This window comes from Dunckerocampus dactyliophorus, chromosome 13 (assembly GCF_027744805.1).
Source record: "Dunckerocampus dactyliophorus isolate RoL2022-P2 chromosome 13, RoL_Ddac_1.1, whole genome shotgun sequence".
Taxonomy (NCBI): Eukaryota; Metazoa; Chordata; class Actinopteri; order Syngnathiformes; family Syngnathidae; genus Dunckerocampus; species Dunckerocampus dactyliophorus.
This window is the reverse complement of record NC_072831.1, coordinates 2,786,347-2,802,337: the sequence shown is the minus strand read 5'-3', so window position 1 is coordinate 2,802,337 and position 15,991 is coordinate 2,786,347. Positions and strand designations below refer to the sequence as shown.

The window sequence follows — 15,991 nt, the reverse complement described above, 5'->3', positions numbered from 1 at the left end:
ACTTGTGTCATTACTGTGTTAGTTAGCAAAGAACTACAGAGTCACCCACTGATGACATCGTAGACAATGACTTCCTGTTCCGGTTTCCGCGCGAACACGATGCTGAAAGGGATGTGTTGTTATAAAAATGCGTGACAAACACGCCGTGGATTAATAACACAACAAGACGCTAGCCATATTGCACGCTAACTGGAAAATGTACGTCAACTGAGGCTAATTAAATTTTCAAGGTAAAACGAAAAATATGCTAACCGGGGCGTACGCTAACCAAGGTTTAATATTAGCACGGCAGCGCTGTTAGATAAAAGTGTAAAATAAAATAAATAGTAAAACATATATGTAATCACAAAATAAATATATATGATAAAACATAAATATAATATATAAATAATAATATGATATATAAATTATGTTTGTGTATATACACACAAATAATAAATATAGATACACATACATTATATAATATAAATACATATAAATAAAATAAATAATGGATAATAATATAAAAATATAAATAAATAACTAACACAAGTATGCACAAATGAAGGAAAACTATGAAAACTGCTGCAGGGTTGCAGTTTTCTCTGATGTCGACAACCCCTTATGTTGACATGAGTCAGCCAGTCCGAGGGCGTCTGCTAAATTGATCCATGTTGGCTCTGTCCCTTCAGATGAGCTCTTTGAGAAACCCGAGGTGAGTGACATCAAGTTCCTTTTCCTGGTGGGAGGTTTTGCCGAGTCGCCTCTTCTCCAGCAAGCGGTCCAGAACATGCTCCACGGCCGCAGCCGCATCATCATCCCCCACGACGTCGGCCTCACCATCCTCAAGGGTGCGGTTCTGTTTGGCTTGGACCCCAGCATCATCAAAGTGCGGCGCTCCCCGCTCACCTACGGCGTCGGCGTCCTCAATCGCTTCGTGGAGGGAAAGCACCCGTCCGAGAAGCTGCTGGTGAAGGATGGCACGCGCTGGTGCACCGACGTCTTCGACACCTTCATCTCCGCTGACCAGTCGGTGGCGCTGGGTGAGTTGGTGAAGCGCAGCTACACGCCAGCAAAGCCCTCACAGCAGGTCATCGTCATCCACGTCTACTGCGCCGAGAAGGAGGGCGTGGCCTTCATCAGCGAGTCCGGCGTCAAGAAGTGCGGGACACTTCGCCTGGATGTTAGCGGAACGGAGAGCGCAGCCCCGCGCCGCGAAATCCAGACGCTCATGCAGTTTGGTGACACGGAGATTCGGGCTATGGCAGTGGACGTGTCCACCGGCCGCACCGTCAAGGCTAGTATCGACTTCCTCAGCCATTAAGATAATATTGATATCCACTAAGGAAGCAACACAGCTTACACACACATACTGTAACTACGGCAAGCTGAGACACGTTCTGGGTGTCATCTGAAACCGAGTCCATTGCTTAACCTCCCATGTACACCAAGCTGGACCCATGCAGGACCCGGGCTGAGCCATTTAGGGGCCGTTCCACCGAATCTGTGCCATTTGCTTTCCCAGGAAGTGACCTGCATGAATTCACGTGAACCGATGAACTGATCTGATTGTACATTTCGTCAGTACGATCTAAAAAATTCATTTCAACTACCGTGAACACTTTTTGTTGTTAAATATTACCATGAAATATATCTTCTTTTTTTAAATATTTGTGTTACTCATTATCCCAACTACACTTTAACTTTATTTTCTTAGGGAAAAAAACAACAATTTCGTTAAAATTGACACTTCTGTCACGTTCCCGGGTTTTCTCTCAGTCCTGTTACCCTAACACATTACCCCCCCCCTCGGAAAAAGATTCTACAAGTCACATGATCCACAGCTATTTGCATCATTCAGATCCACCAACAGTCATTTCGCTCATTTATTAGGGCTGTCAAATGATTAAAATATTTAATCACGATTAATCGCCTTTTGTCCATGCTTAACTCATAATGAATCACACTTAATCGTAGAACGAATTAAGTTTTTGTTTAGAACTTGTAGGGATGTAAATCTGTGTGGTAAACGAATTGATATGCAACTACATCAAATTTTATGTAAAGGCAAATCAATTTTGGAAATACGGACCTTTATTTTATTCACTAAATAATATACATTTCAAAATCCCCCAGTTTTTTCAAGTTTAATGCGAGCGGCGTTTTGTCCCACTTGGTTCGACGGTCCTTGAACACACCTTCTAACTTCGTCCTACGCTGCACAGGTCGACTACTATACTCTCATTTTACCCTTTTTCTTTCACCTCATATTGGTTCCCAAATGTTGCTACTATGTGGGGATGCATAAAGGTAAGATTTGATGACCTTACTGAGTGCTAATGTGTATATTTGTGGTACACAACCTCTCTGAAAAACAAAGTCCAGGCTGGTACTGGTGGATGGTGGCTCTGTATTCATTTCGTGCTTTTCATTTGATGTTGTTTCTGACCTAGTTGTACACGATACATAATAAATAAGATAAATGAGATGGCTATACTATACTCCTTCCCGGCGGTTAGCTAGTGCGCTGCTAATGCTAGCTGTCCTCGGCTATGCCTGCCGTTAACTAGCAACTCATAACCCAAATTTTAGCTCGCAGTTCAAAGCAAAAAATCAGCGGAGAGACGGCTCACATCTAAAGCGCACTCGTTATTTGGGACACTCGTATGCCAAAGTACCACTGCATAAATCTGACTTACCGGCAGTGCCAGTAGATACTAACAACTTTGGTCTTGTTGCGAGAGCCATCTGCCAGCGCTTTGAAGCAAAATTGATCAAAATACCCTTTTCTGTCTACATGTCTGCTCAATATTTGCTCCCGCTTGTAGCTCCACAGTCACCTCTGTGTTTCCTCAAACTACGGTGTGGGCCGAGGCTCACACAGGACATAAAGGAAAGGGGGCGATAAATTTGACAGCCCTATCATTTATTTTTACATTTATTCAATGATGTTCCAACCAACTTCACAGTCCTGTCACCTACATTTTTTTATGTTATTTATTTAAAAACATTTTGTTTGTGTGTATGTAACGTAACCCTAACCCCAACCCTGTCCCGAACCCTAAGTTTCGCATTTGGAGTACCGTAGTTCAATGTGTGATCAGATGTAGAGTTGGAAAATAAAGAGAGAAATTCAAGTTGCAAGTGGCAGCAATGCGGTGGAACGGCCTTTACATCCAATGTTGATCAATTGATTGGTTATGAGCCAAATTATAGCACCTCTCAACAAGAAAGCCAAAAAATAAAAGATAAACCCCAAAACCCCAATACTGTCATGCTGGATGAACACATTGATTTGGAGTTTGATGACAGCAGATTAGAGAATGATGTGAAAATGATGCTGATGCTACAATATCATTGATTAAATATCGAGCCAAAATAAATCATGAACAAATTGTGAATGTGCTCTGCTAAACAGCTTTATGTGACAGAAGCAGAAAAGATAAACACAGTGAGCCTTGTTGCCGAGCGTATAGTAGATACTGTATCTTCCCTATCGCTCACGCCACATTTGTGTCACGCTCTCTCAATTTCATAGTCTCCAAAAACTTGACCCCTCCAGGAAAGCCAGACATGAAAAGAGGAACAAACAACAGGAGGTGGCGCCGTGTGAGATCCTTACTTTTTATTGCAGGTGAATCGCTTGCTTAAGAATGAAGGAGTGGACGCGATACTTTTACTTTAGACGCCTGAGTTTCATGCCAACGAGGGATGCTGCGATCAGTATCGGACAGTTGCCGTGAGAAACCACGTGATCACCCGCGGCTCGCACGATTGCAGCCCGCAGCGATCCATGCGTGCAGTGCAGTCCATCCCATCCATACATTTTCTATGCCGCTTATCTTCCTTAGGGCCGCGGGGGTACGCTGGGGCCTACTGGGCCCCCAAACGTCACAACAAACGATGACACAAGTACAGCAGCACCGCTGCTGTCAGTCTCAACCGAGGAAAATGCTTAGAGATGAAGCTGAGAGTGGCGCTTTTCATCACAAAGACGTGAGTATTGACGTGGTAAACTACTGTATATTAAATGTTCTTATCAGTGACAGTAAAAGCGTTGAGACGACTGACTTGTTAGCTAATAATAATCCCCCTTCATCTAGTTCAGGAAATAGAAGAATATTCTCACATTCATACTTTTTACAAGACGATAAACATTATTACAGATTCCCTCCTTTATCCTGGGGTTAGTTTCCCAAAATAGCCCCCAATAAGTGAAATCCGTGAAGTAGGCAACTTAATTTGTTAACAGTGCTGATCTATGTTTTAATGCTGTAAAACCCCTCCCCATACACTCTATAGACTTTTCTCAGACAGGCATTAGCATTTCTCTCTTGTTTAAACACTCTCAAAGAAGTTCACACCTTCGTTTGGACTTTAAGGATCAACCTTAATGATCAACACTAAAAATTATCAGTATTTCACTCCTGCGCCTTTTCGTCCTGGCGCCGTTCCGCGGCACCGCAGCGTTTTTGTGTCCTGGTTAAAACACTTTGCTGCAGATCATTTGCAACTGGAAGAGATAGACACTCAACTTCCCACAATGCAATTCTTCTTAAAGGGCCAGGCTCGGCCTGTAATACGCTAAATCCACGAAACAGCAAAGGAGGCACGCTGTATTTGAAATGTTTTTTTGTGGCGGTATATAAGCATTGATATGTAACTAGCAACTTAAGCTGACAGATAACTAACACGTTTCAAAAGCAAAACCTGAATTACATACTCATTTATTTTAATGTAAAAACCTGGGCCCCAATGACCAGGTTTGCCGTGGGCCCCCATATGAGTAAAAACGCCCCTGCACCAGTGATGAGTCAAATATGTTTTTGTCTAAATGAAGGTGATTTTATGGTTCTTTCTTTCATATAGCCAATTGCACATATCATAAAGAAATCCAAAAATATCATGAATCCATGTGATCGGTATCGGCCGATTTCAGCCCTGGATGATCGGAATCGGCAGCATAGAGCCCTGATTGGTGCATCCCTAATGCAAACACACCAGGATCTTCCTTTTAGATCAACCTCAGGGGAGTCCAGGACTGAGCTTCCGTTGGTGCAGTTGCATACTTACGCTTAGTCTTTTGATTGAATCGGTGCACACTTGCATACTCACACTTAGTCTTTTGTTTGCATAAGTCAGGGTGGTCCAGATTGCGACCTCTTTTTTTATTGGCCCGCGGCCCATTTTAAAAACAAAAAAGCAAAAGCCAAAATGGAAAAATCCTGCGGTAATTTCACAAAAATGAAGTCAAAATATTCCAAGAAAAACTGTATCATCTAACAAGAAAAAGTTGTAATTTTACTACAATTCCGTTGTCACATGATGAGGAAAAATGACATCATTTTAGTAGCATAAAGTTGAAATATTAAAGAAAAAATGATTTTTTTTAAAGTAGGACTATTTTAGAAACAAACAAAACAACAAATAAATTCTGCATTTTTGGACATTTTTTCACCAAGTGGCCCTTGCTGGAAAAAAATTGGACACCCCTGGCATAAGTGCACACTTTGCATACTCACACTTAGTCTTTTGATTGCATCAGTGCGTTCACGCTGAGAAGCATGACAAAATGGTGTCTTTATCGTGCTTACAGACCATCAACCTACACACTCAAATACACGACGGGAGAAAGCAAATGAAAATGTGCAGGAAATAAGTAGACGGTGTACGTAGTATACTTATTGAATGCACTGATGGGAGTATTCAGCCCAGGAATGTGAAACATGCTGCAAGCGAGTGCGACCATCACAAGCTCTTAAGTGTTGCCTTTATTCGTCTGTGTTTGCCATTATGGGATGAAATGTGACGTTCCTACTCGGATACGTTCAATCTTGGTGTGACGGACAGCCCTATTTTGTTCATTTCTGTGCATACACTATTTAAATATTGTACATATTTTTAGCGCCTTGTCAAGCAGTATCTTAAATACTTAATACGCTTCTGTGTGCTTTCACGTATTTGATACGCTTTCATGTGCACAAAAGGCGCTGTTACATAGCAGAATAAACATGCATTCGTTAGGATTCCATTCTATTCAAGCATTGTGCCGCCCTCAATTTTACTGCCCTCTTGGCACCTTTGTGGCAAACTACGCTCAACAAAAGTATAAGTAACACTGTTGTTTTTGCTCCCATCTGCCATGAGCTGAACTCAAATATGGCAAACCTTTTCTGTGTACACAAAGGGCATATTTCTCTTAAATACTGATGCCAAAATCTGTTGAAATCTGTGTTAGTCAGCACTTCTCCTTTGCCGAGATGTTCCGTCCACCTCACAGGTGTGGCGTATCAGCAGCAGGATTACTGCACAGGTGTGCCTGAGGCTGGCCGCAATTAAAGGCCACTCCAAAATGTGCGCAGCACAATGCCACAGATGTTGAGGGAGCGTGCAATAGTCATGCTGTGTCCACCAGAGCTGTTACATGTGGAATTAATGTTCATTTCTTTTCAAGAAACCGTGTCAAAAGTGTTGTAGAGCATTTGGCTGTACAGTAATAATGCCTGGCCCGCTTGCGCTTCAATTTCACAGCTTCACTCTGTCAGCGTTTTTCAAAAATCTATGAATTTATAAATCATGCTCTTTTGTGGTTGAATAGGGCCTGTTATTAGTCAGAAAATGTACCGTATTTTATGACTAAATTGGACATTTTCTAGCATAAAAATGCCTAAATGAATGAAAATACAAATATAAGGCATTCAGAAGACACACTCAAATACGTGATGATATGCAGTATTGTACACTGGCCACTAGGTGTCCGTAATGTTGGCCGAAACACGCAAGCACCAGACTTGATGGGAGGGAAAACAGGCTTTTATTGCAGCTTTGAATAATCTCACGACAGAAACACGAGTCCCTAATGAAAATCCATCATAAAAACACAGCCTACTGTTGCGGCCATAAGACACACCGGGCTGAAACTCAACTCTGAAACCCCTGACGTCACTTCCTGTCCACCACCGGAACACATTTACAGCAACACACACGAGCACGAGTCTTATTTATGTCTTAAATGTCTTATTTTCTCTTATTATGTCTACTATATTGGGTAATAGGAGTGTAAAGTTGACTGTAAAGGTGTTATTTCATGTCTAGAGGTCTCTAATAATGTTAAAAAGGTGGTGAACAGGTTTTCTATGCTCTACCAAAATATTCCACTTATAAATAAGGAATCCTACTTTGTGGAAATTCACTTATGACAGCCGGGTCTGGAACCAATTAACCGTGATAAATGAGGGATTATATAATGCTCTGCAGCCTTGTCTCTATCATGGAATAGTGAAGACATATCCAAGCAGCCTCGCAACCGCAGACCACGTGCCTCCGCCTCAGGCCCTGTGCTCCTGAGATTTTTTTAAAAGGATTTTTGGGTGAAAAGGATGTAATACACAAGGCACACCTACGTGTGGCGCTGTGAACGGACACACATATGGAACCACATGACACACCAAACTATAGAAGAAGAAAGAACACACGTGCAGAAGTCCGTCATAGAGTCATTTTGGGCAAGACACGAAAATACCGGGAGAATGTAGACTTGGGTAAGTCATGACACTGGAAATATTTAGATATTATGTCGGCTTGTCGTCAAAGCTCTTTTCAAAAAATACCGTTTCCGTGTGGATGAGCGGCTGAAACCGTAAAATCCTCAGCCGTTTCGGTGTGGATAGCCCCTCACGCCTGCGAGGTGGATGGGTTATCTCGTCGAAGGAGAAGTGCCCGCCAACAGATTTAAACAGATTTGTCAACAATATTTGAGGAAAGAAATGCCTTTTGTGTACATACTGTAGAAAATGTAGATGTAAGTGGAATTTTAGTGTAAGTGGGAACTTGGACCTAAATGATAGCGAAATCAACACTGAAGTCACATGAAGGACATATAAAATACAGTCCCAAAAAGATGAAATGCCAGAGCGAAAAGAAACAATCCAAAATAGAATTCCTTACTTTATCAACACCTTTATGGATCTGACAGCCAGCTTTCTGACTCAAGCACCTCTTCAGAAACATCCCTCAAAAGACCTTCCAACCTGTCACACTCGGAATGTGTCGTCAGCGTGCAGCGCTCGTTGTTCCAAAAGGAGCGCAACGAGGTACATTCATACAGAAGCCTTCATTGTCAGCTCATCTGGATATCTTAAAGGGTCCCTGGCATGATTCATCAGCTTTGCTTAAATATGTTTATCTTGTTTGCAATTATGTTCTGCGTTGTTCCATTTTTGAAAGCGAACGATAAATTCGCAAAAATGACATTTGCAGTTCATGGCGCCAACCGTGACGAGCCAGCGCTCGCTGTTCAGTCCCGTTTCTGGAAGTGACGTCATCGGGATGCTATCACTATCACACAGGTGAACAAACATAGCGGCGTATGAGACAGAGGATGTTTCCAGTGATTATAGCCAAGTTTTGAGTCATGTGTCAATAGCTTTCGAGGAGGAAGAAACATTTGGATATGAAATAGAGAACTTGCAGAACATGGACTCAAAAACAGAACATGGAGACTGGTCGCCTTGAAAACTACACTGGAGTTGGAAATCCTTCAATTATTCTTTTAAACCGCCCTGATTTGTTTTATATTTCGTTGCAGTCATGTTTGCATAACATATATAATGCTTTGCAGCCTTGTCTCTATCATGGAATAGTGAAAACATGTGAACAAGACATGACTTACTCTGTTCTGTGACAACTTCGACATCGTTCTTTTCTTTTTTTTTCCTGTGTAACAGGCGCAATAGCATCCTTTTTCAAAATGCGTTTATACCGTACTTTCAAGCCAAATGGTTTTTGTAAAGGTGTTCCTTCGAAGCAGTCATCAGTGAAATGATCACTGCAAAGAACAGAACTGCCTCTCGTTCTCTGCACCTGCTTCGTCCATTGTTGTCTTAAACCTTCATCTTTTGGAAAAGAAAAAAACTTACAGTATCACTGGAATAATACGAACATCCAGCAGCAGCACAACATTTTGGCAAGACTACTATTTTGATGAAAAACATACTGAACCAAGTCGACCATGTACCTCGAGAAGCATTTGTTTACTCTGCTTAGGCTGACATGTGTCACCCTGATGATGTCACTTATGGAATGTGGCAGACCCGCGAGCGAAAGCTTGTCATAGGTGCCGCCAAGAATGTCATTTTTGCGAATTTACTGCTTTCAAAAATCCAACCATAATTACAAACAGCATGTAAGTTGATGAATCATGTCAGGGACCCAAGCATGCATTAGCATGAATCCCCTATGAAAGGCCACAAGGTGGCGTATATCTGATACCACATGTTGTAGCAAGCATGAAGAATGAACTGAAAGGGAACAAAATGTCCTAAATGATTCCACTGGAGACCCCTGGTGGTCATGTGGAATCTAATACGGTAAGAATATCACAACCTTCAATCTGGTGAAGTACTTGTACAGCAAACATCAGCACTTTTATTCTAAATCCAATGCTGACATTCCAGACTGCATGCTTTTATCATGGCAGTGAGATTTCTTTTTTTTATTAATGTGTCAAAAGGTGTCAAGACGGAGCATTTTAGACAACATAAAAAATACTAATGCAAGCAAATCAATGTTGTTGCTAATCTTCGACACATCCATAAAAGTGCGTACCGTAATACTTGGTAGGAAAATGCCATCAGGTGGACAGGATTTGAAATGGCCAGCATGAATGTAGTGTCAAAGGACAACTTGGCTCACCCCAGTAAACTCCATCTGTTTACGTCCACCATCGGTGTTGTTCTGAGCTCCTGTTTTCATGCCTGTTTAATGTGAAGGAGCCAAGTCGTGCACTCCATTTTGCCTGAGCTGCTTGGAGACGCTGTCATCGCAGTTGTAAATGACCCATTGAGCATCACGCCCATCAATCCATAATCCTTTAATGGCGGCCTGAGCAACGCCAAATGTTTCAATGCCAAACGTCCCAAGAGAATTAGCGAGCATGACGTGTGAACTCTTACGTGTTTGTCAAAATGAGTTTGTTGAAAAGGCTTTTCTGTTGATTGATGCACGCATCCATGCATTTCCCTCCAATGATGCGATGGATGCGTCTTTGGGAATTGAAATACACGCGCCTGCTACTTGCTCGACAGTGAATAGTGTGTATTGATAAGCTATTAACATATTATTTCTTACACAACACGTACACTCACACAGTGGAATGTATTCATTTCTCTAGGCTGCACTTTTCCAATGTATCTTATAGCCTAAAGGCTATTATGGTCCAAGTGAATGAGATGTAGGAGGCTGCGTATGTGCTTCATACTATGAAGTAAGTACGTCATGGTATGAAGTAAGTACGTCATGGTATGAAGTATGTGTGTCATAATATGAAGTATGTATGCCACAGTATGAAGTATCTTCTTCATACTATGTAGTGCGCGCTTCATACTATGAAGTACAGTCTGTGCGTCACAGTATGATGTATGTGCTTCATAGTATGTACACGACCAAGTCAACACTTGAACTGGATTGTCACACTTGAATGTACTCGTGTAGACAGTTTGCTTTTTTGTTCTTTTTCCAATCTCACGTGTCTCTGCTAATTGAATCTAGCGGTTAAATGTATTCTAAACACTGGCTCACCAATAAAGTGTCTATTTGTCTTTCCTTTTCTTCTTGGAAATGCCAAAGACGCCACTGATCCCTTTCATGACTTTTATGTACAGAATTTCTTGGTGCAGCCACGGCGTTGAGGGCTTCCGGTTTGGTGGCTGCAGGATTGGGTCTCTGCTTTTTGCAGATTTAAGATTCAAGAGTTTTATTGTCATGTGCATAGTAAAACAGGCAGTTATACTATGCAATGAAATTCTTATTCTGTTCATTCTCCCAAGAAAGGAAAGAAAACAGAAGAAAGAATAAGAACATAAGAAACATAAATACCAATAAATGAAGCAACAACAACAGAAGAGACATTAATACAAATAAATAATACAAATAAATAAATAAATAAAGTGCTATGAGTGTGTGCGTGTGTTGCGTGCGGCGTGTGTGAGTGCTTCGTTGAGAAGCCTGATGGCCTGTGGGTAAAAGCTGTTTGCCAGCCTTGTGGTCCTGGACTTCAAACTCCTGTAGCGTCTGCCTGACGGTAGGAGTGTGAATAATGAGTGTTGTGGATGTGTGCTGTCCTTGATGAGGTTGTGTGTTCTTCGTAGGACTCTAGTTTTATAAATGTCTTGCAGTGAGGGGAGGGCTGCCCCAACAATGTTCTGTGAGGTCTTGATCACCCGCTGGAGTGCCTTCCTATCACGTGTTGTACAGTTACCGTACCAAACAGTGATGGAGGCGGTAAGGACACTTTCCATAGTGCATCTGTAGAAGCAACTCAGGATTGTGGTGGACATGCCAAATTTCCTCAGTCTTCTCAGGAAGTACAGTCTCCTTTGGAACTTCTTCAGAATTTGTTGGGTGTTGTGAGACCAGGTGAGGTCCTCGCTGATGTGTGTGCCAAGGAACTTGAAGGTTTTCACCCTCTCCACCTCAGTCTCATCAATAAACAGGGGTCTATGCGGCTCCTTTTCCCTTGTTCTTGGGTCGATGATCATCTCTTTGGTCTTATCTGTATTGAGAAGGAGATTGTTATCACGACACCAAGCTATGAGGTCCGCCACCTCTCTTCTGTATGATGTTTCAACACCACCAGTGATCAGGCCGATGACTGTAGTGTCGTCCGCAAATTTAATGATGCTGGTGTTGTTCTGGGAGGCCACGCAATCGTAGGTGAAGAGCGTGTAGAGGAGCGGACTCAGCACACACCCCTGTGGGGTCCCAGTGCTCACAATTCTTGAGCTGGATGTGCGATTGTGGACTCTGACTGACTGGGGCCTGCCTGTTAGAAAGTTAAACACCCAGTTACAGAGGGAGGGTGACAGGCCAAGTGTGAGGAGCTTATTTGTGAGTTTGTGGGGGCTGACTGTATTAAAAGCAGAGCTATAGTCTATAAATAGCATTCTGACATATGTGTCCTGGCCCTGTAGGTGAGAAAGGGCTGTGTGGATGGCAGTGTTGACTGCAGCATCCGTGGACCGGTTCTGGCGATATGCAAATTGTAGAGGGTCCACAGTTGGTCCTGCTGGCTTCATTGAGCCATGACTTTCAACTCTGACTGGATCGGTTCGCAACCGATGTGTGAAGTGGCCAGGATGAGCATCAGTACTTCCAAGTCGGAGTCAATGGTTCTTGGTTGGAACGCAAGATCGACATCTGGATTGGTTGGGCGTCTGCAGTGATGCAGACTCTGCATCGGTCCGTTGTGGTGAAGAGAGATCTGAGCCTGTCAATCTGCGTTCCTACCTTCACATATGGTCATGAGCTTTGGGTAGTGATCGAAGAACCAGACCGCGCGTACAAGTGGACACGTTTTCTCCATAGGGTGCCTGGGTTCTCCCTTAGAGATAAGGTGAGAAGCACTGTCTTCCGGGAAGAACCGCTGCTCCTTCTCAGCCACCAGATGAGGTGGCTTGGGCATCCGGTTGGGATGCCTCCCGGCCGCCTCCCTCGGGAGGTGTTCAGGACACGTCCGACCGGTAGAAGGCCTTTGGCCTTGACACTTCAAGATTCAAGAGTTTTATTGGCAAATGCACAGTAAAACTGGTGGTTTAAAGACGTGAGAGTGACTTGCAGGTCTTTACTTGAGATTCGATTTGGGATTAAAGACTTTAGACCTGACTTGGACTTGCAGGTCTTTACTTGAGACTCGATTTGGGATTAAAGGCTTGAGACTTGACTTGTTCTTTCATGTCTTTACTTGAGACTCGACTCCAGACATGGGATGAAAGACTTGAGAGCCATGCCCATTTTGAGACTCGACCCTTGCAAAGACTTGAGCCTTGCAAAACAATGGCTTGCTCCCACCTGTGCTAAAAGCCGACATGGAGCAGGTGTGCTGCAAAAACAAGGTGTAGGAGTTTGGTTGCGGTTGGAAGGAAATCTAAAGTTGTTTGATGTGTTGTTGGACACGTACCGTTCTTGAAGACGCCACAAAGCAGCAGCTCAGCAGTCAGGGGTTACATTTGTTTTGCAAGCATTCCCTAAGGGGGCCATCCCCCCACCCCCCACCCCCCCTCACACCCCCTCACCACCTCCATTAATACCTCAACTCATTCCCAAGTTGACGCTAAAATGCGTTATGTTGGCAACAATGCCACCCCCAAAGCCAGCGGCTTAAAGAGCAGTGAAAGGAAGCGCTGTCATTTGGAAATTCCCATAATTACAGGAATTAGCCTGCTATTTTGTCATTAGCCTTCACTCTCAATGAGCCAATCATGGAAAGACAAACAGGACTGTGAGACAAAGACACACGTCTTTAGAGGATTTCAAGACAGAGCCCACACATTCACTTTGCTGTTTTATTAATATTATTAATGCAGTCAGGCTGGAAGCAGAGTCGCGTCCTGTGATTGGTATTGTGCCTTGATGGCTGGGCGAGGGGAAGTCAGAGTGATTTCAAATGCACTTTGTTAGCACCGTGATGAGAATGGCAGCTCGCCTTTTAAAGCCGCGTATTTGCAAGCTTAATTACACGCTGTGCGTTCCAACCAATGAAGCCAAAACAATGACTCACAATCAGGACTTCATAAACCAGCAAAAGGCCACCGACACATTAATGAGTGCATTGCCCACACACGCACATGCGCACGTGCACGGGCCTTTTGGAGATACAGATATACACGCCGTGCTTTGTCAGGGGAATTAGCACCTGAACGTGGAATGTCCGTCAATGGCAGGAGTGCTGGCTGATGAATTGATGAACATCTCACTGATATGACAGCCATTGGAGCCTTAATCCAAGTTGCCTACCTAAAAGTGCAGCAGGTTACCACGTACCGTCATGCTTCGTTTGTAGCGGCTAACTGGTTCTGAAACATAACCAGTGAACGCTGAAGAGGGGTGGGCTCCGGGGGTGTCAGAAGCTTGGAGAGACATGGAGAGACAACCTCCTTCTGGCATTGCACTGGCGGCAGAACCTGTGCAGGTGACGAAGGCAGCTGGAACTGACAGTAAGCAGGTGCTGGAGGAGGCTGGACCACGGGCCGACACTCACCGGCAGCATGCGGCAACTGCACCTCGGCTTGGCGTGGTCAAGAGGAAGCGAGTGACGTGTGAGCTTGCGTCGAAAGCGGGCTGGTGTGCAAGCAGCATCACCGAGTCCATTGGGACCAGCCTGCCATCAGGTCCCCGCACCATCCTCTCCAGCTGCTCTGGCGGGAACTGTGCGCACTCTGCCGCCATTGTGAGGAACCGCTGTGTCCGACAGTTGTATTCCGCCAGGTCACTTCCTGGTTGGTTCATTCTCTCACGTTGTGGTTTCATGCGTGACCCCAGGATGCAGAGATGGGCACGAGGTGGAGGTAAGAGTATTTAATCAAGAAGATTTGCAGCACAGAGCACATGGTACACCATATACAGATATTTGTACAGATGTATCACACAATGAACCAACAAAGCAAGCAGCTACCAGCTAAAGTCAATAGAGGGAACAGGTGTGCATAAACAGGAAAGTAGAGGGAGCAGAAAACTAAGCGGAAGAAAAGAGGAAGTGTTCCAAAATAAGGGCATGAAAACCGGAACTGAGAAATAAATAAACTGTCGCACATTGCTCCGGTGAAGGGGTTACTGCAGGGACAGACGGCTGCTGCTAGCATAGCAAGCTACCGAGCTAACTAGGTAGCCTCTCCAATTTACTGATTGTAAACGTAAGAAAGTGTTTCAAACGGAGTAGGGAAAAAGGACTAAGGAGACAAAAACTTACCACTTCCACACAGAATGAGAGGAGAACCTTTTTTTCCCTCGAGCTCAACCATGACATGTGACGTCCGTCCCAGCCATGGCATGTGATATCAGTCTCAACCATGGCATGAGACGTCCGTCTCAACCATGGCATGTCCATGGCATGTGACGTCCGTCTCGTGGGCTGGGCTCTGCCGGCTCAGTAGCAAGTCTCCATGCAGTGTGAAAGGTCATACATCATGTCTCATAACATTACTGATCCCTGGTGACCACAATACTACATATAACGTGTCTTTCAGTATTTTTTCATGCATAATAGGCCATAGTCAACCACAAACAGCCACCATTTATTCATTAATTATTTGATAAACAGCGATATAGCGAGGGATTACTGTCCAGTCGATCCCCGCTTTCATGGCGGTTATGTTCCCACCTTACCGGCAAATGGCAAAACCTCCCACGAGTACAGTAATGCCTCCTTTGCGGCGGTTAATTGGTCCCATGACTGACGGTAAAGCAAATTTCTGCCATTACTTAATACAGTAGATATAATAAGAGAAAATACGACGAATGAGACTCATGTTCTCGTGTTGGGGGTTCAGAGTTGAGTTTTAGCTTGGCGTGGGTTACGGCCGCAACAGTAACCCATGTTTTTATTAGGGATTATCGTGGCTGTTGTGAGATGATTCAAACCTGCAATAAAAGCCTGCTGTTGTGGCCATCAAGTCTGGTGCTTGTGTATCTCACCCAACATTACTGACACCAATGCCATAGCAAGGTGTACAGTCAAGATTCTTGCATAATCAATGCTTGGAGTTTAGCCCAATGTGCAGGTTTTTGTTTGTCCACCTGCCTCTTGGGGATGGACCACACATTCTCAAAGGGATTCAGTTTTGGGGAGTTTCCTGGCCATGGACCCAAAATGTTGATGCTCTGCTCCCTGAGGTCGTTATCACTTTTGCCCCATGATAAGGTGCTCCATCATGCTGGGAAAAGCATTGGTTGTGTCCAAACTGTTCTTGGATGATTGGGAGAAGTTGCTTTGCTAGGATGTTTTGGTACCATTCTTTATTCATGGCTGTGTTCTTAGGCAAAATAGTGAGTGAGCCCACTCCCTTGGTTGAGAAGCAACCCCCCACAAATGATTTCAGGATGCTTTACTGTTGACATGACACAGGAATAGGGTTGGGCATCAAGTCCCGATGGCAAGCGACACTAACCTTCCAATTCTCCCGGGATAGTTCAAATGTTTTTATTTCGATTCCTGGTTTCAATGCACACTTTGCCGATC

The 15,991-nt window shown here is 43.8% G+C and overlaps 1 protein-coding gene across 5 annotated transcripts in view; it reads left to right on the top strand.

Annotated features, from left to right (window-relative positions):
- Positions 1-10,577, top strand: part of hspa12a (heat shock protein 12A) — a 62,249-nt gene extending 51,672 nt beyond the window's left edge. For all 5 annotated transcript variants that reach the window (XM_054795972.1, XM_054795970.1, XM_054795971.1 and 2 more), the window contains one exon: positions 672-10,577. In XM_054795972.1, the coding sequence (XP_054651947.1) occupies positions 672-1,303 (632 nt within the window). In that variant the 3' untranslated portion in view covers positions 1,304-10,577. The remainder of the gene's footprint in view (positions 1-671) is intronic.
- Positions 10,578-15,991: the final 5,414 nt, after the last annotated feature.